Source organism: Miscanthus floridulus, chromosome 14, assembly GCF_019320115.1.
Source record: "Miscanthus floridulus cultivar M001 chromosome 14, ASM1932011v1, whole genome shotgun sequence".
Classification (NCBI taxonomy): Eukaryota; Viridiplantae; Streptophyta; class Magnoliopsida; order Poales; family Poaceae; genus Miscanthus; species Miscanthus floridulus.
In genome coordinates, this window is record NC_089593.1 from 1,894,890 (window position 1) to 1,921,235 (window position 26,346).

General features: G+C 40.7%; 3 protein-coding genes, 1 non-coding gene and 1 pseudogene across 4 annotated transcripts; 4 read left to right on the forward strand and 1 right to left on the reverse strand.

Moving 5' to 3' along the window:
• Positions 1 to 2,270: 2,270 nt before the first annotated feature.
• On the forward strand, positions 2,271 to 8,421 carry LOC136505169 (aladin-like). The gene is made up of 15 exons (XM_066500282.1): positions 2,271 to 2,542; positions 2,635 to 2,692; positions 2,803 to 2,970; positions 4,885 to 4,999; positions 5,106 to 5,205; positions 5,314 to 5,496; positions 6,132 to 6,190; positions 6,284 to 6,371; positions 6,451 to 6,526; positions 6,865 to 6,964; positions 7,053 to 7,104; positions 7,530 to 7,667; positions 7,779 to 7,866; positions 7,962 to 8,070; positions 8,172 to 8,421. Exons 1-14 carry the CDS (start codon positions 2,487 to 2,489, stop codon positions 8,061 to 8,063), a joined length of 1,383 nt encoding a protein of 460 aa, XP_066356379.1. The 5' UTR covers positions 2,271 to 2,486; the 3' UTR covers positions 8,064 to 8,070; positions 8,172 to 8,421.
• A 328-nt stretch (positions 8,422 to 8,749) lies between these two features.
• Positions 8,750 to 16,534, reverse strand: LOC136504122 (alpha-L-arabinofuranosidase 1-like). The gene is made up of 18 exons (XM_066498988.1): positions 16,409 to 16,534; positions 16,006 to 16,198; positions 15,456 to 15,510; positions 14,725 to 14,921; positions 14,394 to 14,524; positions 14,157 to 14,304; positions 13,695 to 13,764; positions 12,801 to 12,946; positions 12,669 to 12,714; positions 12,523 to 12,575; positions 11,840 to 11,984; positions 10,721 to 10,839; positions 10,524 to 10,595; positions 10,037 to 10,143; positions 9,853 to 9,909; positions 9,563 to 9,761; positions 9,299 to 9,442; positions 8,750 to 9,038 (listed from the first exon to the last, which is right to left on the reverse strand). Exons 2-18 carry the CDS (start codon positions 16,183 to 16,185, stop codon positions 8,916 to 8,918), a joined length of 1,992 nt encoding a protein of 663 aa, XP_066355085.1. The 5' UTR covers positions 16,186 to 16,198; positions 16,409 to 16,534; the 3' UTR covers positions 8,750 to 8,915.
• LOC136504124 (uncharacterized) lies at positions 10,934 to 12,134 on the forward strand. Its single transcript, XM_066498993.1, has 2 exons — positions 10,934 to 11,366; positions 11,863 to 12,134. Exon 1 carries the CDS (start codon positions 10,996 to 10,998, stop codon positions 11,356 to 11,358), a length of 363 nt encoding a protein of 120 aa, XP_066355090.1. The 5' UTR covers positions 10,934 to 10,995; the 3' UTR covers positions 11,359 to 11,366; positions 11,863 to 12,134.
• On the forward strand, positions 16,509 to 24,760 carry LOC136505692 (uncharacterized; annotated as a pseudogene).
• Positions 24,761 to 25,397: 637 nt separating this feature from the next.
• On the forward strand, positions 25,398 to 25,510 carry LOC136506338 (small nucleolar RNA snoR130). Its single transcript, XR_010771546.1, has one exon. It is a non-coding gene; the product is annotated as a small nucleolar RNA snoR130 (small nucleolar RNA).
• Positions 25,511 to 26,346: the final 836 nt, after the last annotated feature.

Here is a 26,346-nt window from a genome sequence, read left to right on the forward strand (position 1 = left end):
CGAGCCTCCATTCTCCCAAGCAGTAAGAAAATATTGTGCTAAAAGCGCATATTGCAAGCGTATGTTTCAAGTGTTTCATATGTTTCAGAGGTAGATTATAAGTATTTCATATAGATGTTACAAAAGTAGATCGGGATGTTGATATGTTGCAATGGTTGTACACGTATTGTATCTTGCAAACGTCTATTCACAATGTTTCATCTGTTTTTCATACGTATGTTGCAAATGTATTTATCTGGATGTTGCATATGTTTCACAGATTTCTTGGAAGTGTTTTATGTAGATATCGCGTATGTTTGCCATGGTTTTGAAGTGTTTTCAGTTGTTTTTGCAAATGTTTCAAACGCCTGTTTTCAAGTGTTTTATCTGTCTTCTTTTTGCATGTTACAAGTGTTGCATCTGGATGTTTCAAAAGTAGATCGAAGATGCACGTGGGAAGTAGGAGGGGCGTGAGCGGTCCTTGCGTGGGCGATGTCCGAACGACACAGCATAGGCGGGCGATGTAAATGTTTCATACGTCTGTTTCAAGTGTTTCATCTGTCTTTTTTTTATATTGTAAGTGTTGCATCTGGATGTTTTAAAAGTAGATTGAGGATGCACGTGGGAAGCAGGAGAGGGCACGAGCGGTCCCCGCATGAGCGACGTTCGAGCGACGCAGAACAGGCGGGCGATGCAAATGATTCAGACGCCTGTGTTTCATCTATCTTCTTTTTGTAAGTTGCAAGTGTTGCATCGGGATATTTCAAAAGTAGATCGGAGATGCACGTGGGAAGCAGAGGGGCTCGAACAGTCCCCGCGTGGGCGACCTCCAAGCGACGCAGCACAGGGGGGCGATGCAAATGTTTTAGACGCCCATTTCAAGTGTTTCATCTGTCTTCTTTTGTTCGTTGCAAGTGTTGCATCTAGATATTTTAAAAGTAGACCGGAGATGCATGTGGAAAGCAAGAGGGGGCACGAGCAGTCCCCGCGTGGGCGACATCTGAGCGACACAGCACAGGCGGGCGATGTCGGGGCAACACACGCCTCCGCATGGACGCATGAAAACGGGTGTAGGAACAGACTGCAGTCACGGGTGTTCGGACGTTGGACGTCCGGCCGCTAGCCGTGCCGTATGCTAGATTATCCTCAATAGGGGAGGAGTGGTTCGGCGTCGGCGACGGTCTGGGTGGGCGTTGAGGTGCAGATGGGAGCGATAAGGCAGAGGAGAGAGAGGAGAGGAGCATCCGAGTCGTGAAAAGAAAAAAGTCTACATAGCCCCCAAACTATTTAGGGTGGACTACTTCACCCCTAAACTATAAAACTGGATTTTCAACCCCCTGAACTTTCCGAAACCGTTCAAATAACTCACAAACGGTTTTGGACGGTGGTTTTGCTACAACGGTTTTGTCTTTTTCTTTTTTATTTATTTCTGCTGAATCTTTGAAAAATCATAGTAAATCACAGAAAAATTATAAAACATAAAAATCTAGTTTTGTTGGACTCCATATGAGTAGATCTACACAGTGAACATATAATATGTTATGTTTTAGTATAAATTTTTTGCTATAGCTTTAGATCTATGCTTTTCTGTAATTAAATGGAATAATTCATAGCTGCAGCTTCTATGGTTCAATTATAGTGAAATTTTTATGATGGTCTAATTATTGTATGCTTGAATTATAGTAAAATTTTATACTCATTGGATCACGTATAACTTAGTTATAGATAAAGCATAGATTTAACAAGCATAAACCTAAATAAATATATAACTAAGTTATACATGATCCAATGAGTATGAATTATTTACTATAGTTTAAGTATACAATAATTAGTGCACCATAAAAAATTCGCCACAATTGAACCATAGAAGCCGCAGCTATGAATTATTCTAATTAATTACAGAAAAACATAGATCTAAAGCTACAACAAAAACTTTATACTAAAGTATACCATATTATATGTTCACTGTGTAGATCAACAAAACTGAATTTTTTATTTTATGATTTTTCTGTGATTTACTATGATTTTTCAAAAATTCAGTGGAAATAAATAAATAAAAAGCAAAATCATCTTCCAAAATTGGCTAGGGGTTATTTGACCAGTTTTGAAAAATTCAGGTAGAAAATCCTGTTTTACAGTTTAGGGTGAAATAGTCCGCTGAACAGTTGTGGCTACATAGACTTTTCCCAATTGTGAAATGAAACCAAACGGGGTGGGCTTCTTCTCAGCCGTCGGATCCATCAGCGAGCAGCCATCCCATCCGTCCGTTATACGTCTCTCCCTTCCCCTCCCTCTCCTTTTCTGCTGGAAAAGGGTTTAAGCCGCGGCCTCGCCGGCAGCCCACCGTCGCGCCGCCGCACTCTCCCCGCTCGGTTCCTCCCGCCGCCGCCGCTTTCCCTGACTGCCTCCTCGTCTGCTGCTCGAGCTCAAGCCCCCCATTCCGTGCTGGGACCGGGAACCAGGAACCTCGAATCTATCTCCCAACCCTAGCTACCTAGCTAGCTGCGATGCCGAGCTTCCCTCCGCCGGGCGCCGTCACCATCTGCGAGATCAACCGCGACCTCGTTAAGCTCCCAGCAAATCCGTTCCCCCCTTTATCTAGCATTTCCGTTCGCTCGCTCGTTTGATTCGATCCGCCTCCCCCTGCCCTCTCGCAGTTGCGGCGGATGCGCTCTCCGACGCCCGCGCCAAGGACGCCTACGGGGATGCCCTCGTCAGTCCGCTCCCCTCAACTCCTCGCACTTACTCTTCATCTGTGAACCGCGTTGCGCTTATCTGCCTGACGAGGGGCTCAAATTTGGAGCTTGTTGGCCGTCGTTGCAGGGGATGGTGTTCGCCCCGATTCCGTTCCAGCCGGAGGCTCTTCTCCCCAGCCGCGAGCCTGCTGCTCCTGCTACGGACCAAGTCGAGCCTGCTGAGACTGCCCCCGCCCCTGGTTTGGCGGCCAGCATATCCGAGTTCTTCAGGCGGATGGTCTTCCCTCCACTAGATGTGAGTTTGATCGTCCTATCTGAATCACTTACGCTCAATGTGAAATTTTTTAGTAAATAAAACTCATTACAATGACACTCACATTCGACCGTTCTGGTTTGCCAGCCAAATCTGCTAAAAGAATTTGAGTTACTAAAATGATGTTCACATTTGGATTGTCCTATCTGAGTTGCTACAATTTAATGTTCGTCATATTTGTTCCGAGAAATGCCCGCATACTTAAACCACTTGCATGTGTGTAGATAAGAGAATTCCAGAGTTTTATCACATCTTCTGTGAATTGCCGATGCTTATAGCTACATACAAATACAGGAAAAAGAAAAGTCTACTTGACCCCCAACTATCATACTTGGTCTACTTCACCCCCTCAACTATGAAACCGTCTGTTTTACCCCCTGAACTATCTAAAACCGTCTGTTTTACCCCCTGGGGTGGTTTTCAGCGGCGGTTTTGCTACAGTACCCGTGGTTTTGAATTTTCTTTTTTTTTTATTTATTTTCGGTGAATTTTTGAACAATCATAGTAAATCATAGAAAAATCATAAAATGAAAAATCTAATTTTATTGGACTCCACATGAGTAGATCTACATAGTGAATATATAATACGGTATACTTTAGTACAAAATTTTTACTGTAGCCTTAGATTAATTGGAAAATCCAATTTTGTCTGTAGAATTTTTGAAAAATCATAGTAAATCATAGAAAAATCATAAAATGAAAAATCTAATTTTATTGGACTCCACGTGAGTAGATCTACATAGTGAATATATAATACGGTATACTTTAGTACAAAATTTTTACTGTAGCCTTAGATTAATTAAAATCTCCTTTTGTCTGTAATTAATTAGAATTTATCTATAACTAAGTTATACATAGTCCAATGAGTACGAAATTTTTACTATAGTTCAAGCATACAATAATTAGTGTACCATAAAAATTTCACCACAATTGGACCATAGAAGCTGCAGCTATGAATTATTCTAATTAATTACAGACAAAATTAGATTTTCCAATTAATCTAAGGCTACAGTAAAAATTTTGTACTAAAGTATACCGTATTATATATTCACTATGTAGATCTACTCATGTGGAGTCCAATAAAATTAGATTTTTCATTTTATGATTTTTCTATGATTTACTATGATTTTTCAAAAATTCACCGAAAATAAATAAAAAAAAAGAAAATTCAAAACCACGGGTACTGTAGCAAAACCGCCGCTGAAAACCGCCACAGGGGGTAAAACAGACGGTTTTAGATAGTTCAGGGGGTAAAACAGACGGTTTCATAGTTGAGGGGGTGAACCAGACCAAGTATGATAGTTGGGGGGGTCAAGTAGACTTTTTCCTACAAATACATGGGCGTGTAAGTAAACTCCCTGCCCAGAGGTGAATGCATTGTCTGCTTCTCACTTCCCTAGTGCCACAGTGTGCGTTCATGATCTGATCTATGTTGAACAATGTTTTCAAGTCGTCCGATTAATCGCGATTAATCGTCCTAATCGGTCCCTGCTGACTGATTAGGGGCACCGTCGACTTGTACAAGTCGTCCGATTAATCGCGATTAATCGTGATTAATCGTCCTAGTCGGTCCCATGGCGACTATGTTCGACTGGACGACTTGAAAACATTGATGTTGAATTGTTTTAACATAGTAAGATTACTTATTTCATGATTCAGGAGGTAACAAGGTTACTCAGATTGCAAAAGTACAGCTCAACACAACTTGAAGTGTGATGTTATATCAAAACTCCAGTTACTGATTCATCCAGCATACTTTCTAAAAATTTGTATCCTCCAGCTATTGTTCTTGAGATGAACACCCTAGATTTGCTTCCTACTTGTACATTTTCTGTGTGATTCTTTTGTACGAAATCATTACAATTGTACTCAAATTCGATCATTCTTGTTTATCAGCCAAATTTGCTTGAAGAATTTGACTCCCAGAAAGTAAGTTGGAATCCATACAAGCATTGCTTAGCATTTGTGTCTGGGAAGAACCAGGTTACTGTCCAAGACTTTGAGGATTCAGGTAAGATCAGCCTAGTGCCTGCTTTGCTATGTTTTATTAGTTTATGAACTGAACCCTATCCGTCAACTTAGTTGCACTACATAACAATGGCTGATCTATCTAACAGATGCTAAAGAACCATGCATTTTAACAAGGGATCATCAAACGGATGTTAAGGCTGTTGAGTGGAGACCAAATAGTGGGAAGATGATTGCAGTTGCCTGCAAGTGTGTACTACTACCACCTCTCCATTTAACTTGAGTCAACCCTTGTTGTCTCTGAATAATTTGATGGCATACTTTACTTTTAGATTGAGTTCATCATTTTCTTTTCAGGGGAGGGATATGCCTCTGGTCGGCATCATATCCTGGCAATGTTCCGTTCATGAAACCTGGCATCACCTCTTCTTCCTGTAGTGCCTTCCCTAGAGGTTCTGGTGGTCAGTGGATACTGGTGGATGTTCTTCGTGGCTCTTCTGCTGAGCTCGTTAGTGCACTTTGTTGGAAACCTGATGGGAGATATCCTTGATAAGTTTTCATAGTAGCATCGGGTGAATGTTGCTGCTGCTTTTCATCTCTCTCTTTTTTTTCTTGAACTCACAAGAGACCCATGTATCATTTCATTAACAAGAAAGAGAACCCAAATGTACAGCACCACTCACTCGACAGAACGCAAACATCCAAACCCATTATGCACAAAACAGGCATGCTACTGGAACAAATGGAAACCGACCTAATAAGTGAGGCAGGAGGCCATAGAAAAGAGTTTATAGGTCTTTAGCCTTGGCTGCTCACCGTATCTCTTGTTTTTGAACTGTAAAATAACTAAAATACAGTGTGGCTAACTGCAAAAAATCCATTTTTTTTGCCAAATTTACAGCACAATACATACAGAAATGTTTACAGTAGGTTTAGTCATTATTTGTTGGAAACCAACAGCTGAAGGCATTTTTTTCCTTGACTATTCTCCACATAGAAGGGCGGGCCTGGTGCAAGCGGTAGTCTTACCGCATGTGACCGGAAGGTCCCGGGTTCGAGTCGCGGTCTCCTCGCATTGCACAGGCGAGGGTAAGGCTTGCCACTAACACCCTTCCCCAGACCCCGCACAGAGCGGGAGCTCTCTGCACTGGGTACGCCCTTTGACTATTCTCCACATACTTGGCATCTGCCTCATGTAATAGTCCATCTTTCACTATTTGGGATGTGTCTCAAGGTACATATACCGGTCTTTTTTGTCAATACAGGCAGTCAATCCCATTTGTACAGAATTGTTGACAATAATCTTGACACCTTTCTTTTGCTTCAGGGTTGGGAACTTCTATACAGCGTGGCTTAAGCAATATATCATTAGTGCCGTGGTCACCCAGTGGAGATTACCTTCTAGCTGCTAAATTGTAAGGTCAATTTTGAATTTTCATTTTCATTTCTTGTCAATGATATTTCCAAAGATTTACAAAATTCATTTATTGCTAGTGATGGTACATTTCACTTCTGGGAGACGAACACATGGACTTCAGAACCCTGGTCTTCGTCTAATGGATATGTGTCTGTAAGTAATATCTTCACTATTCAGTCACAAATACCTGCTTTTGGAAAATATGACATCATTTTTTTTTGCATTGCAATTCTATATTTCTATTATTGTCTTTACGCTGGAGCACAATTGCACAATACTCTTTAGTGAAGAAGTGAGGCAAAATACTCTTTTTTTTTCTTGAACAGTGAACATGATACTGTGTTTGGCCACAGCACACCTAATGTGTCCACTGGCCCTGTATAAGTCATTGGGTTCCTGTTAGGGAGCAAATTGGGTTCTGCAGCAAACCATATAGTGGATGATTCTAAAATTCTTCTCATTTTTGCTTATTTTTATTGGGTTCCTGTCAGGGGGCAAATTGGGACCCAGAAGGTTGTGTTGCATTGTTATCCTTTTCTAACTCGATGACACTCGGCTCAATTCACTTCTCATCTAAGCCACCATCCTTAGGTATATAAGGGCAACCATCCAAATATTATGTTGCTAAAGCTTGTTATATTTGTCGTCTGATAGTTTGTTTTATGCTTTTTATCTTCAGATGCCCATCTCCTACCAGTTGAACTTCCAGAAGTTTCCTCCCTGATTGTTAGGTAACAACAGAGGCATTACTGTGACATTTGATCTCATGCACACTTTATACTACATAATTTTTTCCTCCTCTTGTATGCTAATTTTGGCTGTTGATTTTTCAAGTAACCCCATTCACAATTAATGAGTAATTTATTTCTGATGTAACTTTTGTGAAGGGAATCAGCTCAGAAGTCATTATTGATTAATAAAACATAGGACCATATGTTTGTAGGATTGTAAGGACTAAGGAAAGAAAGCTCACATCAAACAACAGAAGCCTAAAAACATTTAGTTTTCATAAAATTTTGTCTCAGAATCTGCTATTTGCCAACAAGCACTGCATTATTTCATTTAGTATACACTTTGTATTTAGGAATTTTATCTATTATAACAGCCTAAAATCTTACTTCCATTCACTAATTTATGCTTTAACTACTTCATATAGCCGAGGCATAGAGAAATTGGCATGGGATGCTTCAGGGGAACGTCTGGCATTGTCGTTCAAAGATGGAAATGAAATGTACCGTGACCTGATTGCTGTATATGATGTGCGGAGATCTCCACTTATCTCACTATCACTAGTGTAAGAACAGAATCTTCTGATTTACTGTGACCATTCTTTTTTAGAGTAAAACTGTGTTCCAGTGACATTCCTTAATCATTAATTTGTTGAAATTCCTGTCTTCATATCTAGTGGATTCATTCGGGGACCTGGAGAAGGAGCAAAGCCACTCGCTTTTGGTTTTCATAGCAAATTTAAGCAGGGACCTTTGCTTTCTGTGGTGAGATATCTGGGAATCTTGCACATATAATTCTAATACAATGACATCCTTAGCTTCCTACTTTTTGTTCACACATGGGGTTTCAATGCGCCTAGGAATCTTTGCTTTCTGTGGTGAGATATCTGGGAATCTTGCACATGCAGTGTTGGAGTAGTGGTTGGTGCTGTACATATCCACTGATACTTCGTTCTCATTGACTCCAATGTAAGTTTCCTCCAGCAGTCTGAATCTTTCAGTTACCTCTGATTTGATATTTGTGTTGCCTGCTGTAGACAATCTAAATTTAGTTTTCTTTCATTGTTTAGTGTAGCACCTCACTGGTTCAGGACTGAATGTTTCAATTATTGTTGGTGCTTTGGAAGACTGAACGTTTCAATGCGCCTAGGAGAAAAGCAAAGCATGAAGTGCATCCCATGTATGTAAACATTGTGACTTGAGAAATGATGCCTATTGGATGCATTCGTCTCCAGATGTATTTGATTTGATCTGTATGTACACTTATGTTAATTTTACCAGTTTTTCTTTTGTCCATACATGGATAGTACTTGCAATGTCTGTGTCTGGACTGTGTGCATAATTTATCTTGGGCATTTGTGGCCAAATTCTAGCATGGGAATTTCGTAAGTTGCCTGAGCTGGTTCTGGCGAGCCACATCCCCCAGCAGAAATCTTGCACTTGCATCACATATGGATTCACCGTGCAGCCTAAAAGAACCAGCAGTCCAATCACCTATGCAGACAACTAAGATTCTAAGAATAATAACTGCAGATTCAGTTACAACGTCTACGGATCTATGGATATCTGGATTCGGCATTTGAGTTCGATACCCTTGAGAAACTAGAATTCAATTTGCTCAGGCAAAAGCAGAGTAAAAGAAAAAGAAATCATTCAACCACCATTAACACTTATTCATCCGCAGAATCGTTTCAGTCTCAGAAAGATAACATGAGCCCTGATAGGCAGATACAGAACACAGACCGCCCCCTAGTTTGTACGATTACACTTCATTAAGACAACTTTTTTTGCAAACTCTGTTGTATAATATTACTTCACATCTCTGCCACACGTCCGTACTCCTCCAGAGCTAAGTCGAAAGAAGTAAACGAGTAAGGAGCAAGCAAGGCCTGCATCTCTTCTCCTGCATTAGGCAACCCTCTGGTAACTGGCACCACCTGCATATTTTTGCAAGTTCAATGTTAGATGAGCCTGCTGCAACATCAGAATGGTGTGTTGTTTATTACATGTAATGTAACGTGACCAATTCCTGCAAACTGATTCAGAGATGCCAGAGTGTAGGTGTGCAATTCAAAGATCAGCAAAATGCGCATTGACATGCCACATTTCAGTTGACAGATCCAGAGCTTGTGTAAAAAAGGTAGCAATAGGGGGGGGGGGGGGGGGGGAAGCATGTGAACAGCAGTCATCCTCTTACATTACGTGGGTTTCTGAACGAGTTTTCATGCTTCACATCGCTAGATGTCAGAACAGTGACTCTTGATCCCCTTGCATCGACAGTGGTTCGAAGTTGATGTGCACGTATTGTCAGGTTCACAGCATGAGGTCCAAAGTTTACGATCTGCAAACACAGCGATATTACAGGGATTTGGTCATTTCAAAGTTCCAAAATGACAGCAGTTGTAAAATGTGTTAAATCAACCACACATAGGCTACAGGGAGAAGGATCTGTTGGTTTTACCTTTACCCTCAGGAAGCTATTGTCAGTGTCCCTCCAGATAATTGCAGATGCTGCCAATGAATTGGAGTATCTGGATGTGATTTTAACTGGATGAAACTCAGCACCGCTTGATTCGCGGAAAAATGTCTGCATCCAGTAACTCGGAGTTCCGTACTGTTGCCACGAGTTGAAGACTATCGCGTCTGGGATCCATTTCCAGCTGATACAAAAGTTTCAGACAATCACTTAAAAAGCTTTACAAAATTAAGAAGGCTAGGGCGAGCAAAAGCATGAAGCTCAGCAATACTGACCCAGGTTGGTTGTTATTGACGAAGAGTGGGGCGTAACATGTCATCTGGACGATGTCACTGCAAAGAAGCATCACACATAGCCCTCTCATTAACCCACAAGAAGAAAATGTTTCTACCTCTGTCAATATCTATAAGGATATTTAAATATAATTCCTCTTGTAATCTCTGGACATTTTTAGATCACCTGTTCTTTTCTACTCCTATGAGGAATGCAGCCTCTGCCAGTGAAGCAAGGAGACTTCCGTTACCAGCATCCTTCGGTTCGGTAACTGCATATTCACTGACAAACACCTGAATATGAACATATCAGAGTCAATTTACCCACTGTCTAAATCTGATGACCCCAATAAGAAAAAGAACTACGCCCAACGGTGCTTCTTGAGGCCTGATATACACAGAGTTTATACTACTTGATAGTTAAACTCATCTGCACAAAAAATGTTGCTATCACATCATCATTCGTGGGAAACTGCATATATCTACATGATATAAGTGCAACAATATGTTTAATGCATTTCAATAAACAAAGATGTAAGTGTCAAATACAGAATGGAAAATGATATCTTATAAAGAATCAAAGAATCTTGATCCAAGAAAGGAAATACTCTAGAGAACATTTAATGTCATCTATTACCAAACTTCATAAATAAACCATAAAGACAAGAAGATACCTTAGGCCCTTTACGTGATGTCCTGTCAAACATGCTTTTCATTTTGAAAAGATAAGAAGCATTACTGTAAATCTGCAAAAAAAAAGGTGATATTTTTTATAACTGTCAATAAAATTACAGTAAGAAAACTCTGTTATGAAGTCAGCAGAAAAAAAAAAACAGGGGGGAAATGACAGAATCAGAAGCAGTATGCTTACATGGACATCATACAGATCTGCAGGATGGTGAAGTGGCCGAGATGAGCCATCGCAGTTTGAAATAATTTGAATGTCTGGGTAGGCTTTTCTTATAGCTTTATAAAATTTGAGGTAGTTTCCTGTTCAGTAAAATTAATAAAGAACATTGTTAACTAACAAAGTGGCTATTCTTGAGAAGGTCAGTACAGTACTATAGAGAAGTTTTTATGAGCTTGTGCATTCAGAAAACACTTGCTCAGGAGACAAGCGCTCAGCGCCCACCAACAAGCGCACCGATGGCGGCCGCCGGAGACGGACAGACACAGACGCCGCCGCCGGAGCAAGTGGCGGGAGCGGCGACTGGAGGCGGCGTGATCGCGAAGCTGGAGGAGGAGTGGCGGAAGACGAAGGAGCACGCGCAGACCTACCCGTACGTGTGGGGCTCCTACATCCTCGTCTACGGCGGCCTCGGCGCCTACCTCGCCTGGCGCTGGCGTAAGCTCCGCCGCACCGAGGACCGCGTCCGCCTTCTCCAGGACCGCCTCCGCAAGCTCTCCGCCGCCGAGGAATCGCAGGCCGCCTCCGCTTCCACTGCCTCAATCCCTTCCCCGCTGCAGCAGTCGGCTTCTGGGTCCGCAAAGCCCGCCTCTAGCTCGTGAATTAAGGAGTAAGTTTCCTTTTTTCCAGCTTCTTGACATGACGGATTACAAGCTACAGAGGGATTTCGGCATGGGTTGAGCTCGCTGCTGTTCTTGGTTCCTGATTTGGTTGGTGATCCTAGTTCAGAAGTAGAGGTGGAGGACTATAATACAGAGTGCTGAGACGTTGGTGATCCTTTGTTTGTAATCGAATCATTTGGGAGAAGCTTAAGATTTTGTAGATCATGTGTGGTCATTCCCAAGGATTTGGATTTACATCGTAACTTTTGACTACAAAAACAGTTAAGGAAAACAGGTCTTGTTTTTCTATGGTTTGGTTTCATTCTGTAATGCTCTATAATTCCTTTTGTTGTACTTCATTGGGATGCCAACATGTATCAGCAAGATCCAAGTTGATATCTTAGTGATAACAGGAAATGAGATGCTGGGTTGTGTTAAATACTTACTGATAATTTGCATATATTAATTAATTAAACTTTACCTTCGTAAAATTCCTTGTAACAGTCTTCATTCCCAATCGCGACATACTTCAGTGGGAAAGGTTCTGGATGCCCCATCTCAGCTCTTACAGAGCCCCAAGTTGACTCTGCACTCCCCGTGGCAAACTCAAGACTATCCAGTACATCCTTTTGCAGGAAAGATGAAGTTATTTCGAGAAATAGTGAATTTAAAATTACTGAGAAATGCATATCGGCATCATGGTATTTGCTTTGACTATGAGACAGAAAGAGACAAGGAAGAACTATTTTAAGAACATTGGCATATGTGATCAAGTAGCCAGTTCTTATTTTGTTGTCTTTATTTCTTTTAAAAAAGATTATGGCAATTTGGCTTAATCATAGCTAATTGAGTGGCATTAAGGATGGCAAAGTAGAAAATTGTGTCAATCACATCCCTTATAAAATATACTTAACAAAGTGTGAGTTCTTTGAGATATTTGTTCAGTCACACATTAATATGTGGCCATGTCATTCAGATTTGTGGGAATTAAGTCATTATTAGGTTTCTTTGTTGTCAATATAACCAAATTTACTGTCATTGAATATACTGCTACAAAGTGATTGCTTTGTTTCATTGATGAAGGAAAAAAATTGAAGAAAGAAGAAGCAAAATTTTCTGTTACATCACCTGAACAATGAAAGATCTAGGGAGTACAAAATTTACCTTGACAAAAGGTGCAATACTAGTGGTGTCAACTCCCTCACTGTGGCTAATTCCTAAAATTTAAGATAAAATCTCCAAAATTAATGGCATGCTATTGATGATTATGGATAAATGGGAAAATATATAAAGTTATAAGTATTGCCTACCAACATTAAAGACCCAGATAGGGGCAGCACCCAAGTCTTCTGCAAGCTTTTGTGGACATTTTGAAGCAAACATATGACCAGTTATGGTGAAACCAAAAGAGGCAAACTTGGATGATATTAATCAAAATTTACCTGAAGAAACTCAAAATATCCAAGGCCATCATCGGTCCAGTAATTCCAAATGTCTCCATAGTGTCCAGGTCTCTCCTCCCATTGTCCAATAGTTTCCTTCCATCTGAAAGCATTTCTTAACCGGTCGCCTTCAACAAAGCAACCCCCTATAAAATGATGCATAAATATTGTAATGTAAGAAGATGGTTATTTTGACTCGTACTCGTACTCAAGAATAAAGAAGGAAGCATCATAGTAACCATATGGATGTAAAGGAATGTTACATTAACTCGCTGTTAACATGCTACTCCAGATTAACTCACCATAAGTTTTTTCTTCTGAGAGTGTTAAATATTTGTGTTATACTGTTTTGGTAATAAATCAAGACTTCCCTTGAAAAGTGTTGGGATGTGACCCTAAAGAAGCAAGAAATGTGTTCCCAAAATACTTTATTCCTTAAAAGGTACAGGAAGTGTTTCATTCCTGTGTTTTGTTACCTATAAAATGTGCTGCATTCCTGTGTTACACATGTTTTGGGCTATACAACAAGATAAACAGTGTCTCTTGGGTACACTGCCTATAATTATTTCTCAGTTTGTTCAACTCAATGGATACATGCTAGAGCACTAACTAGGTTGTGTGTTCTAGTGAGAGTTATGTGTTCTCAAGAACATATGGGAACAACTGAAGGATTGCTTTAAATACTAACATTTCAGCATAGAGGAAATAAAGTGTTGTCGTTATATTTTATTGTTCTAGGTGAGTCAGTAGCCTTTTTTGATAGACCTCCTGTAGTTGTGTATTCTAGTAGTTTGTTCAACTTCTAATGCAATGGAATGGAAAGTCAAAGTTCACGAATAGATCGCTTAATACAATCCATAGTTAGCTTTGATCATTCTAAAAGGTAGAAAGTACCAGGAAAACGTAGGAATCGTGGTTTCAAATCCAGAAGCATATGTATGAGCTCCTTACGAAAACCGTGGCCCTGTACATGTAGAAAAAAATCAGTTAGCAATTAAGGTAAACATCATAGTAAGAATTGCCTGGCATTAGAAAACTAAGGTTAAGTTTATTTCAAATTTCTACAAAAGTGAACATAGTTTATCTGATTGATCTAATAGGTTAGCATAGTGAAGTCTTGAGCTCAGGATTTTAAGCATGACTAATTTCCAATTATTATTGAACAACTCTGATGGCAGTATGGCACAATATTATGAAAAGGTTCCCATTGAATATATGCCTGCTAATTAAAAACAGAGCAAGCTCGTATCTTCTTACAATTCATTGTATATAACTAGTGGATCTTCATGAACTGTGTGAAATAATACATTTGTGGTTGCCAATAGCCAAAATAGAGAGTGGGAAAAACAAACGCACCCTGTATGTATCTGAAGGCATGAGCGACACTTGATCAAACCATATGACTCCCCTTTTGGAAGTTGTTAGATCAAGTCGTGAAGTTCTACATGTCTCATGAGCTAATAGTTGCAGTTCTACCCTTGTCCAGTTTGACACGTTATTATCTCTTCAACAGTCAACATGCAATTACATCATTTAGCAAGGAAAAAAGAACAAACTCAAAAACATTATCCATGTTGGGGAAAAGATACATACTGTATAGAAGCTGATGCTAGGTTTTCCAATGCATGTGAAGGTCTTGAACAAGTGAGTGAAGCTGTCAACTCCACAGGTTCTAGTGATCTGACATACATGACTAGATTATAGGTTTTCCCCTCTTCTATGTTCTGTAAAATAAAATGGTCAGGATCTTCATAAAACCATAAGTCCCTAAGTGGAAAATGGAAATGGGTGAAGAAAAATCGTAGCACTGGTTCAAAGGATGTGATGGTTATCCATTAGATAGGCTGCTGAAAGCTGTCATTTCCCATAAAAGAATCCACATGAATATTATCATACTTTCTTCAAAAAAAAAGTATTATCATACCATGCCCCAGAATCCTGGGTTGTAAATGCCAACGCCCCCAGTTCGGCACTTGTCACAGAGAACCTCCATTCTTAGAGCAACAATATTTCTAGCAAAACAGGAGATAGGTTCAGTCGTCACGTATATGGAAGACTCATCTCCAATGATGTTCCATGGGTCTATGTTTGAAGGGGTGTAGGGCCCTCCAGCTTCAAAACCTAAAGGACAAATTATGTCACAATGAGTTAATGCTAATACTCAAAGTCTCAAATATTAGTGGCAGTTATAAAAGAAAAAATATATAATGTTTTCCTTCTACTGTTCTACGGTTTAATACTGAACTTCAGTGTATTTAGTTAAACAACAGAACTGAGTTAATCAACAAGCAGCATAAAGAATGAGGATAAATAGCCCTATTAACATAACCTTGTCTAGAATTGTTCTTATATGCAAGACATGTTATGTGTAGAACTTGCACAAGTGGATCAATTTAATTTTTACTTCTATTCAGTAAACATCAGCATGTATGAATCACTAATATAAGGGACATTTTGGATATATCTTCATGAGTGCTGACAAGGTGCTGCACAAAATTTAATCAGCACAAACTCTAGATTCACAGCCAAGATTTGAACCTATCTATTAATTCCCTTGGAGCAACCAAATCAGAGACCTGATCAAATTTGCCCGGGTCACTTTGACAGGGAATTTTTCCCTGAAGCATATATAAAAGCTAAGAGTAATAGTAGTACCTCTGTTGCTAACAAGCTCCTCCCAGATTCCACCGGCTCCAGCATGGTTGATCTCCTATAATATTCACTGATTTAATTATCACGAATTGATAGAGGATAATCTTGAATATCATGATTTTTTTTCGCTCAGTGAAAATTGGAAAAACTGTTGTGCACAAGCACAAGTAGTTTTTTACTGCTTCTTTGTTCCAGCATGCAAGGGAAGATAAAATTCCATGACATTCATGAAAGAAAGAAAATTTGATATAAGATGTGCGAAAACATGGACATGAACATCAAATGTCACTATGTAGTTAAATGAGTGCACTGCAGACTGCAGAGTGAACAAATGCTAGGAGCCTAGAACCTCAGATGCCATACTAATTATTCCTTGTAAGCGTAAAATAATAATAATAAAAAAACATGAGAAGCTAACTATATCTCCTGGGTTGACTAACTTGTATATTCACCGGGTCTCCAATTTCTAAAGCATAAGATCTTTTGTTGCAAGAAATGCAGAAATGGGTGGATTGAACTGAACTGACAGGAAACTGAAGAAGCAAGGTCTCACCTCAAAGAACAGTCCAAATAACGTTTTAGGGATTTCCCTTCGGAACCACCAGGAAGCATCAACATCAAGCGTTGCCGATTGCGTCCATCCATGTTCTGTCGCAGCACCTCTGCAGGTCACCACCGAGAAGAGAAGGAAGGAGCAGAGGATGGCGCAGGAGTAGACTTGCTTGGAACCCATGAGCGCACCTGTGCTGTGCATGCCAATCCAATCAAACGCTAGCTCAGTAAGGTTATCAACCGCATGCATAAAGGATAAATCCTCAACAGAAGATGAAATGCAGTTGTTCGACAACTGAAATGCAGTTTCTGTTAGGCATTTCAGCATACACCGTGAGCTCGGCCAAGAACAGTGCGTACGACTGGAATGAAAGATAGAAGTTTGAGAAGCCAAGGCGTGTTACCTGAAGACTAAGAAGCTCGCTCAAGCGCGCAGTGCTGTGGCAGCAGTGTGAGCGCTCGCTGAGGAAGAACGCCAACGCCATGGTGCTTTAAGTAGGCAAAATGGCGCCAGAAGCGGTGGGGGAGGTAGGGAGGGAGGACTGGCAGAGGAGGGCGAGGGACCTCGTGGCAGAGACAATTGAACAGATGTGTGTAAACTGTAAAGTAAACGATGTGGCAACCAACACACAACAAAAACAATTAAACAGAAGCAATTCAAGTAATTGAAGGCAGGGCTAGTCCAATATTTTTTCTGAAATCTGTGCACCGGCGGTCTGCAGCTGCCAACAGACAGAAGCAAGACATTCTCGCTCTCCGCCGCTTTTGTTTTTGGCTTCGTACTGAAACTAGCAATGCTAAGTGCGTGTTTAGTTCGTGAATTTTGGAAATTTGGCTACTGTACCACTTTTGTTTTTTATTGGCAATTAGTGTTCAATCATGGACTAATTAGGCTTAAAACGTTCGTCTCGTAATTTTCAACCAAACTGTGCAATTAGTTTTTTTTTCGTCTACATTTAATGCTCCATGCACGTATCGCAAGATTCGATGTGATGACTACTGTAGCACTTTTTGGGAATTTGGTTGGGGACTAAACAAGCACTAATAGTTTAGGGACTGCCACTGACACGCGAGCAAGCAAAGCAATAATATAATCCAACCATTGGTAAGTACTGTCTCCGTGCATTGTAGGTTTATTAGATCATTCAAACAAAAATTCTTTAGTTTTAAATTTTAACTAAGTTTAAAGAAAATATTGTTAATATTTATATATGAATCTAGATATGTATACTATGAAAATATATTCCATATTTGTTGTCATAACATTTATTCGGTACCATAAAAGCATGAATTATATTCTTTTTTTATGAAGTAAGTAAGTTGTAAGTACCCAAGAATAGAGTGACATTGGTTCATGCCCATCTCAAATGTATGTTGCGTACGAATGTTGCAATCGGCCACCCAAAGATTTTCGTTCTCTGCCCCTCGAGGCTCAAGCCTTGACTCTGAATCTTTATCTTTGATTTTTCTTTTTTTTGAAATGAGAAATCTCTGAACATTAGCATCACATGCTGCTTCTAATCCAAGACAACTCACTTGATCTGTCGATCAGGTGCACTCAGTCTTTCCTTTATTTGTTGTTGTAAGGAACAAAATAATCCATCTCATCTTCTATTATGTCATCATATTTTAAAACTGAATGGCGTTTATTTTTTATTTTTAAAAATAGTAGGTTAAGGCCCGTTCGTTTGGAGGAATCTGAAAAAATTTGTGAGATGAAATCAGCCGTGAACAGTGAAATTCAGCCGTGAACAATACTTCCTCCATACCAGCCGAATGAGGCCTAAATGTCTATCCACATATGAATTAATAAGAAAATAAAATACATAAAATAAACAATTTAACATACAAGACCGACAACAATAAACATCTATCCACACAATGAAAGTGACCATAAACAAATACCTATGACCTACCCACACAATGAAAGCGGCCATACAATGACCACCACAAGTGAGTCCACCACTATACCATCAGTTGCATTTCTCCTAGGAAGGTATAGCGCGAATTTTGCAATCGCAATGCATGTATTAACGCCAGGAAGGATACCATGCATGGAGCTTCATAAGGGGCCGTTCCGGCCGCTCCGGCTCTGCCACTGTAGCACGACGGAGCCGAAGCTGGTGGAGGTAGAAATTATGGCTTTGCCGGTTTCTCCTTTCCTCAATTCATTTTCACCTAAAAAACCAAACGACTCCATACCACAATAACAACCGTAGCACTACAGTGATTGGGAGGAGGAGCCGGAGCCCCCAGGATCCATACTGAACAAGGCCTAAGTTATAGATAGACATGGCCCTGTCACCATGGTGGATTGGTGGGGATGGAGAAGTGGCAGAGGAAGGAGGCTAGGGCGACGTGGCCCACATGTCAGGGGCGTTGTAGGCTTGCCACCATGGACTGACTCCCTCTTTTTCTATAGGATTAGGATCCAAACCTCTTGTACTAAGGGCATTGTAGTAATCAACACCTAGAAAGTGCCATTTCTTCATGTGGTTGGTTGCTAGAAACAGATGTTCGACAACGGATCAACTTGCAAGATGTAGCCTTCAACATCCTACTACTTGCCCCCATTATGATCAGGATGAGGAAAACATCAACCACCTATTGTTGTCATGCCTTTTTGCTCGAGAATTCTGGTTCTCCCTCATGCAAAGGGTTGGTCTGCAACACCTATGTCCTCAAATGGAAGATGCTTATTTTGATGACCGGTGGGATAGAATTTCCTATGAGGCGGTTGATCTTATTCAAAAGGGCCTTAATTCCCTTGTTATTTTAGGGGCTTGGACTCTTTGGAAGCATATCGCAATCGGATAGGCTAGCGCCCAGACATCCGGACTGACACCCGCGTCTGGACACCACGTGTACATGGGATTCCCTCACAAAGACGGGACCGCTCCACGCCGCTCGATCTATTTCCTGCGCTGCTCCTTTCCCCGCTCGAATGCACCTGGGGTCTGGGGACCTACTCGTGCTCGATCTGCTTTGGGACTGGCACTCACGTGAGTCCCAGTCACCTACCCCGCCTGTGGATGTGCGTCTACCGGCCTTAGGAGCCCACACGTGACCACGGCGACGCCCAGCAGCTGCAGTAGGCGGCTGCGGCAGGTGGATACGTACCATTGCAACAAGTGCAATATCAGATCTACTTTTGCAACATCCAGAATAAACACTTGAAGCATACATATGAAAACAGCTAAAACACTTGCAACATACATCTGAAACACTAGAAAAACACGTGTGTAGACATTGCAAAACATATGCAACATCCAGACAAAACACTTGCAACATACATATGGAACACCAAAATACTTGAAACATACGCTTGCAACATGCATATATATGCAACATCTAGATCTGTTTTTGCAACATTCAGATGAAAAACTTGCAATATGATGAAACATGTTGAACAGGCACTTGCAACATACGTGTATAGCCATTGCAATGTGTACAACATCCCGATCTACTTTGGCAACACCGATATAAAGCACTTGTAATATACCTCTGAAACACTTGAAACATACGTTTGCACATGTGTTTCTAGTGCAACATCTCATTGCTACTTGGGCGAATCTAGGCAGGAGGCATGGCAAACTGGCGCGGTGGAAGCGCCAACGGCAGTTGGGATGAGTCTGGGCGGGCGGCGCGGCAAATTGGCGTAGTGGAGGCGGCCACGACAGACTGATGGAAGCACCCGCGGCGGCGCAACGAGTCTGAGCGGGGCAGGCGGTGCGGTGGAACTCCACATGGTCGAGCTCAGTGAGCTAGGGCAAGGCGTGCCCCCACTGCATGCAGTACTTGAGGCGGCCGGCGTTGCTGACGTGGCCTCCTGCAGCGTGACTCTGCGCGCAATCATCGTCCTCAGTCGCTCATCCTGGCTCCCGGATGTCGGGTCCTGCCTATACGAAGAGAGAGGAGGGGTCAGGGGAGCGCGTGGGGCGACGAGGGCGGGGTGGGGGTGATGATATGGGCGGGAAGGGGGTGTTGCCGAAGTGTCGTACGAGATGGCGGAGACAAGACACTGAAGAGCCTTGATGTCGTTGCCAGAGAGAGATGCAGAATAGAGAGGAGGGAGAGATGCCGAATAGAATATGCAGTTGGGAGTGGATAAGAATACAACACCTGATATTTCTTTGTTGGTGGGCCCGTGAGCGTCAAATCAGCCGGACTCCCGCTTGCTAGCTTTACTGTATCGCAATTGGTGTGTTTTTTTTATGGGGTTTCCCTTAGTGTGGTCTGAGCTGTGTTGGTAGCTTTAATTGGAGGATTTACATTTTTGGTGTTTGGCTTGAGCACAAGCTGTTAACTTTCTCTTGGCCCTAGTGCCGGAGGAAGGTTGACCGGCGGCGCGTGTATATTTTGCGGTTGTGGTCGGTCTATTGCCGAGAAGGGCGTGTTTGTTGTTTTTTATATCTAGGTCTTTGTATGGGTTTATGTGGTTCTTTTGTAAGGGATCTTTTTCTCGTGTTTTATTCTCTTCTTTATATAATGATACGTAGTTCTCCTAAGTGTGTTCGAGAAAAAAAGTTTAATAATCATCTGGTCAGAGTGTTACATGCAACCAACGTTATTCAACAATACTCTGTCCATGCGTATGCAACTGTACTATGCCTGATTTTGGTTATTATGTTACGACAATCCTTTGACAACAACAAAAAAAAACTACTCAGCAACAATAATTCATCAATACTCTTTCTATTAACCATGTATATATATACATTTCTGTCCCAAAATTGGAATTATTATATTCTTATTGTTGGACAGACACCCCCGGGAATAATTCAGGTAATTTAGTTGTCCTGTAACGAGTTGAAGCACCCAGGACGACAGGTCTCCAATTATATTTGTGGAATCTTCGAAAAAACAAAAATGTATTTGTTGAGAGAGGTGAGCATGCATGGTGATTTCTGAATTGTGTGCACTGGCCGGTCGGCAATTGAGCACAGACGACAGAAACAAATAAAGACGCTCTCGCTTTCACCCACTTTTGTTCCTGGCTTCGTACCGAAACTAGCTAGCTAGTACACCCTCCAAATTATAAGCAAAATCTGTCAGAAATTAATGATAAGATTGGGTTGGATGATATGATGCTGGCTCGAGATGGCGGTGGCTGCTGAATATGGTGTCGTGTTGTCGTGTACGTGTTGCCAATAGTAGGAGGAAATCGAGGACTTGCACGTCCATTGCAAGTGAAATTAACTTAGCTAGCCAGTACTCCCTCCGTCCATGAAAGAATATAATTCTCATTTATCAAGGAGTCAATTAATTTAAACTTTGACTAAATTTATATTAAAAAGTACTAATATTTTTTATAAAAACTAAGTATCATTAGATTAGTTATAGGATATTAATTTCATCATAAATTTATTTGAAGAAATAAATGCTAATACTATTTTTTATGAACTCGGTCAAAGTTGATCAGCATGAATCCTATAATTACAATTTTTTTATGAACGGAGAGAGTAGCCAACATTGGTAATGACACTCATGCACATCCGTCACATCAATGGACGACACTAATCTGATGGCATAATGGGACGGCTGGTTTCGCCGAACACTTGCTCGGTGAATAACGCGCATCGGTGCATGCAGTTGGAAGAGAAGGTCACAAAAATGTGGTGATCCGTCTGACACACAGCAATCCGAAATAATTTGAGCGAGGTCAACTCATAGATCTTGCTTGGCTTCACAACAGGACCAGTCGATCCTGAAAATCCCGAAACGCGTGCTAGTCAATTTAACCTGCAATTGACAAGGAGAGGAAGTTTTATCAGTAGTTTATGATGGAACATGCCGGTTTTACCCAGACAGTTCCAAGTGTGCTGCTTCGAGAGCAGTCAAACAGAAGAATCGACTAAATAGCCGATACGAGGAGAAATCGACTGTTAAGAACTGTGACGTTCGTGGGTCATGATTGATTTATAATAACAAGTACAATGCAACTAGATATAAGTAACATCATCGGCTAGATGGATATAACCAGTGTAAAGTATTGAGCCGATAAGTTTAACGAAAAAAGATATAACATGCGAACAAATCGACTGTCTAGTACAAACAAATCTACAAACGCTCTAAATCTAATCTGTTACCATCAACAGTGAGGTTCGACCGGATCGATATAGTTATGATAATGATAATAAACTAAAGCCAAAGAATCAATAAAACCATCTATATATTGACAGCTTCATGAAAAAACATGCTATATGTGTGAAGACACAGGCGAATTAGCTAAAATAGCCGATGCATGCATAGCAAACAAACATAGTACATATCTCGATCACGAACAAAATCACTAATCGATAATCTCTAATCTAAAGTCTTACCAGTGAGGTTCGACCAGATCGATACAGCTATGGTTGTGTCATTAGATTAGATCTCATTAACTAGTGAGTTCTTCCAAGATCGAAAACATGTCTTTAATACATACTATGCTTGATTGAAATAGAGATAAAATAGCCGATCTAGTAGAATTAAGCCATCAATTGTGAGATTCAAAGTGTGACCAGGCTAGAAGACAACCAATTATGATGATATGATGCTGATCTATCTGTATCTCAATCAGATAATTTGTTATGATTAATGAAACATTAATTATAACAAGATCGATAACTGTTGAATCAACCAAGAACAGCTAGAAAAATCTTACTAATCTTAGAAGATTCGATAACTGGTGATATTGTATTAAATAACAAGTTATTTAACACAAGATCGATAACTTTGATCTATATTATGATCCGTAAGAGATCAATTAGCTGATATAGCCTTACAAATAATGATACAGATCGATAACTAACTTATACTATAATCGTAAAGGATCAATCGGCTGATGCAGCTTTACAAGCATAGTATAAGTCGTGACGGTACTCACAGACAAGCCAGAGGTCGATCAGTCGATGCAACCCTGCTTGTTGAAGAACTCGTCAAGATCTACAGTACTCCTACTCTTAAGGGTTGATTACTCTTAAGGGTTGATGTGAAGCTGAAAAAGGTAATTGTATTGGTTGGTTATTCGTGTCTTTACAATAACCAGGGTCTAAGGCTGGGCTGATCAGCAGCAGCTGCAGGGCAGCCAAATATTGGCAGCCGAACATGTTGGTGATTCTTGGCTGTAGTTTCTGTTGTCGTCAGCGGGTTTGTATTATTGTGTTTCGTTTGGTTCAGTTGTGCTGCATGTGTATGAACCGAAGGTGGCTGGTGAGTCTATGTATGCTTAATAAATTGTTTAAAAGTGCCATATCAGTTGCCTCATGTAACATTTCCTTTCTTGTTCTTCATGCTGCTTTCTGGCTTACTGAAACAAGTGACGCTTATTCATTAGGGCACCGCCAGTGACATTTCCTCGCCCAGATGGGAAGATCAAGAAAATCGAGTTTCCTGAGGATGTGTATGTTAGGAAGTTCAACAAAAAAACATCCAGATTCGCTCTACCATGATGCAATCAAGTAAGATCCTTCTCTTTTCTTATGTGATTTCTTGATGTCCATGAGCTGAACCCTGCTCTGTGCAGCAATGGTTCTCTTCTGTCTGCTGCTTTCTTAGCCGCTAGTCAAGGTTTGTCTTTAGGGATGGGCCATGGGGGTTCCTGGTTCTCTGCTTGAGGACCCTGTTGTAAGGGGGATTTCTAGCTCTCTGTTTGAGGGCATGGTTATCTGTTGATACAGCTTGTCATGGTACGCTTACTGCACTACAACTTCAGTTGGCCTCATCAGACATGTAGCACTACAGTTCTCTTTTTCTCTTGTTTTTACTGGATCCAGAATTCCAGACTCATTCAGGTTTACAGCTAGTGTTGTTTAAATTAGCTAAAGGGCTGCTTAGGCAGAGCTCAATTTGAAGTGCTGTAACTGAATAATCCAGCTTGGCAGAGTTCACTATTCCAACCGGGCTTACCATATTCAGCTAGTTAGCTGCATCATTTTGTAAACGAGAGATTGCGGTAAACATATGTATACCAAGGGCAATGTTTAATGTTTTTCAAACAATTGCACTATTTGATGAAACAATTACAGTAGATTTGATAAAGCACTAAAGCAGTCTTCAAGTCTTGTAACATCTGCCATCCCCCTCGCTAATTCGGATTCAAAAAATGGAGTCCCACCTTATACCTGTAACTACAACAATGCTATATTTCTAAACTGAAAGAGTACAGCTGCTGCGGCAAACATAGTGCCTTTGCACTTTTGTGCGTCACCAAACCACAGGACTAGTTTCTCACCTCAGTTTATCCATCCTTTTCAGGATAAGTGGATTTGATCCACCACCAGCTCGAGTTTTTGCTTGGCGTGTCCTGGAGCTGAAAGAGCAAGGAGTCGGTGAAAATGATGCGATGGCTGTAGCAGATGTAATTATTCTTTTCTATAATCCTTTTGTTTATTTTTATCAAACACCATTAAACAGAAAATTCAATTCTGGGCCTCACTGTACTTATATTAGAAGTTACTGAGTCTCAAGTTTGAACGCTACCAGTTTTATTAGATATATCTGTTGTATAACCACCATCCTTTTTCTAGATGGAGTATCGGACACAGAAGAAAGCAAAGAAGAAAGCATACAAGGAACTGAAAGAAATCGCCCGCAGTGAAGGAAAGAAGCCACCTCCAAATCCATACCCAAGTGTCATAAAAGAAATACAAGCAGAGGAAAAGAAATATGTTATGGATCGTTTATTTAACCCGAAGCTAATTGAGATTGCGAACAAGATGAAAGAGGAGAGAGACAAGTTGCATCAAGATAGAGCAGCAGGTCAATGGTACTAGCATGTATTATTTGGACTGGTCTGACTAGGTATGTTTATGACATTGGTCAACTGTCATCATACATAATAATTGTTGCTTATTTGAAATTGATATGGCAAACATGAAACTCATGTGTTTTTTATTCTTATTTTTGCGATTGTAGATGGCCTCTGAAATGCAGTATTTGTCCATACTAGCTCATTCCTCTTGGTTCTATTTCCTTGTATCTTGTTTTTCAAACATCATTTTTCAGTATTTTCTTAGAAGTTCTTGAGTTTTTGCCCTCCATTTTGCTGCAATGTAATAGTTTGATGCTATTTGGATGGTTCTTGTGCACTTAGCATGACTGCTTGAGAAATACTTTGATGTTGTGGAGGAAGCTTAATCTGATCATAATCCAATTGGGTCAAGATAAATGGCATCTTTTTTCTACAGAGCATATACTCTTGGCGTATCATTTGGAAATTCTCTATTTACAGACGGGGAAAAGGTTTCTCAGCAAGCTGATAAATTGAGATGTATTTTGCTTGCTTCGGAAAGTTTTGCTTATAGCTGATATAAGAATAGATCAAATCAGCAGTTGCATTGTGACATGTTGGCAGAATGTCAGTTTCCCTTTTTCTTGGCTCTTGTATGTTGTGCATGTAATTTATGCATATCCCTGTGATGAACATTTTAGTAATCTGAGTGCTTATTGAGTTGGTGCTCCTTCGTCATCACTCTGATGGGAGGTTGAAGGAACCACTGTTGAGATGTGGCATTCTGAGGGATATGATTGAGTTGTTGATTTCTCTTAACATTCAAGACATTTTTTTCAATTTTTTACTTTAAGAATTTCTTGTGATTTTTTTTTTGAGAAATACTAATGGTCAACCGGTTGATTTTAGAGACATCTCTCAACCGTTTTTTTGCCATTGGATGGCGTTCGATCCTCCTCGCCCGTCCTCCCTCAGCCGTCGATAGAGAACCAACCGGATAACTTCGGCCTCGTGGTCGCCCCCGCCGTTCCCCACGGCTTCTCTCGAGGGAGCCGCATAGGTGGCCTGCTCGCCCAGGCTGCGTGTCCACCGCCGAGTAGTGCAGCGTGTACGTGAGCAAAGGAGAGAGGGACTGCTCGTGAGGGCCCGCGCCAGTTGACCAAGAGTGGAGCAGAGGCGCTGCTCCCTCCGTTTCTTTCTGCGTGAGAGGCCGGCGCCGTTTCGTTTTGCCTGGGGACGCGTGTGCACGGGCGTCCCCGGTGCCGCCCCTTCCGGATGCAGCAGTTTTGTGTGAATTTTGTATATTTTTTTGAATTTTATGAACAATTTGTGAACAATTTGACATATATTTCTTTGGTGTCTGGAATCCATAGAAATAATTTGTATTTTTTTTGAAAAATTTGGCATATATTTATGCTATTCCTAAATTACATCACTCTGTCCAATAAATTACACTAAATAAATCATTGTAAATATAGTAATAAGTCGGTGTAAATATAGTTATAAGATAGTGTAAGTGCATAGAAAAAATTTAGTTGATGGAATGGGCTAAATCAACCAGTTGTTGGCTAGACAGACCCTTTTTTTTGTTTTGCGGTTTTGCCTAGTTTAGTTTTGCAATACTCTTAA

Bases quoted from the DNA above. Each gene is read 5' to 3' on its own strand.
- LOC136505169 (XM_066500282.1), top strand. From the start codon at position 2,487: ATGCCGAGCTTCCCTCCGCCGGGCGCCGTCACCATCTGCGAGATCAAC. The intron at 5,497-6,131 runs ATATCCTTGATA...ACTATTCTCCAC, and splicing joins TGTTGGAAACCTGATGGGAG to ATACTTGGCATCTGCCTCAT. The intron at 7,105-7,529 runs GTAACAACAGAG...TACTTCATATAG, and splicing joins GTTTCCTCCCTGATTGTTAG to CCGAGGCATAGAGAAATTGG.
- LOC136504122 (XM_066498988.1), bottom strand. From the start codon at position 16,185: ATGGGTTCCAAGCAAGTCTACTCCTGCGCCATCCTCTGCTCCTTCCTT. The intron at 15,511-16,005 runs GTGAGACCTTGC...TGAATATTATAG, and splicing joins TATTTGGACTGTTCTTTGAG to GAGATCAACCATGCTGGAGC. The intron at 14,922-15,455 runs GTACTACTATTA...TTTGTCCTTTAG, and splicing joins GGAGCTTGTTAGCAACAGAG to GTTTTGAAGCTGGAGGGCCC.
- LOC136504124 (XM_066498993.1), top strand. From the start codon at position 10,996: ATGGCGGCCGCCGGAGACGGACAGACACAGACGCCGCCGCCGGAGCAA.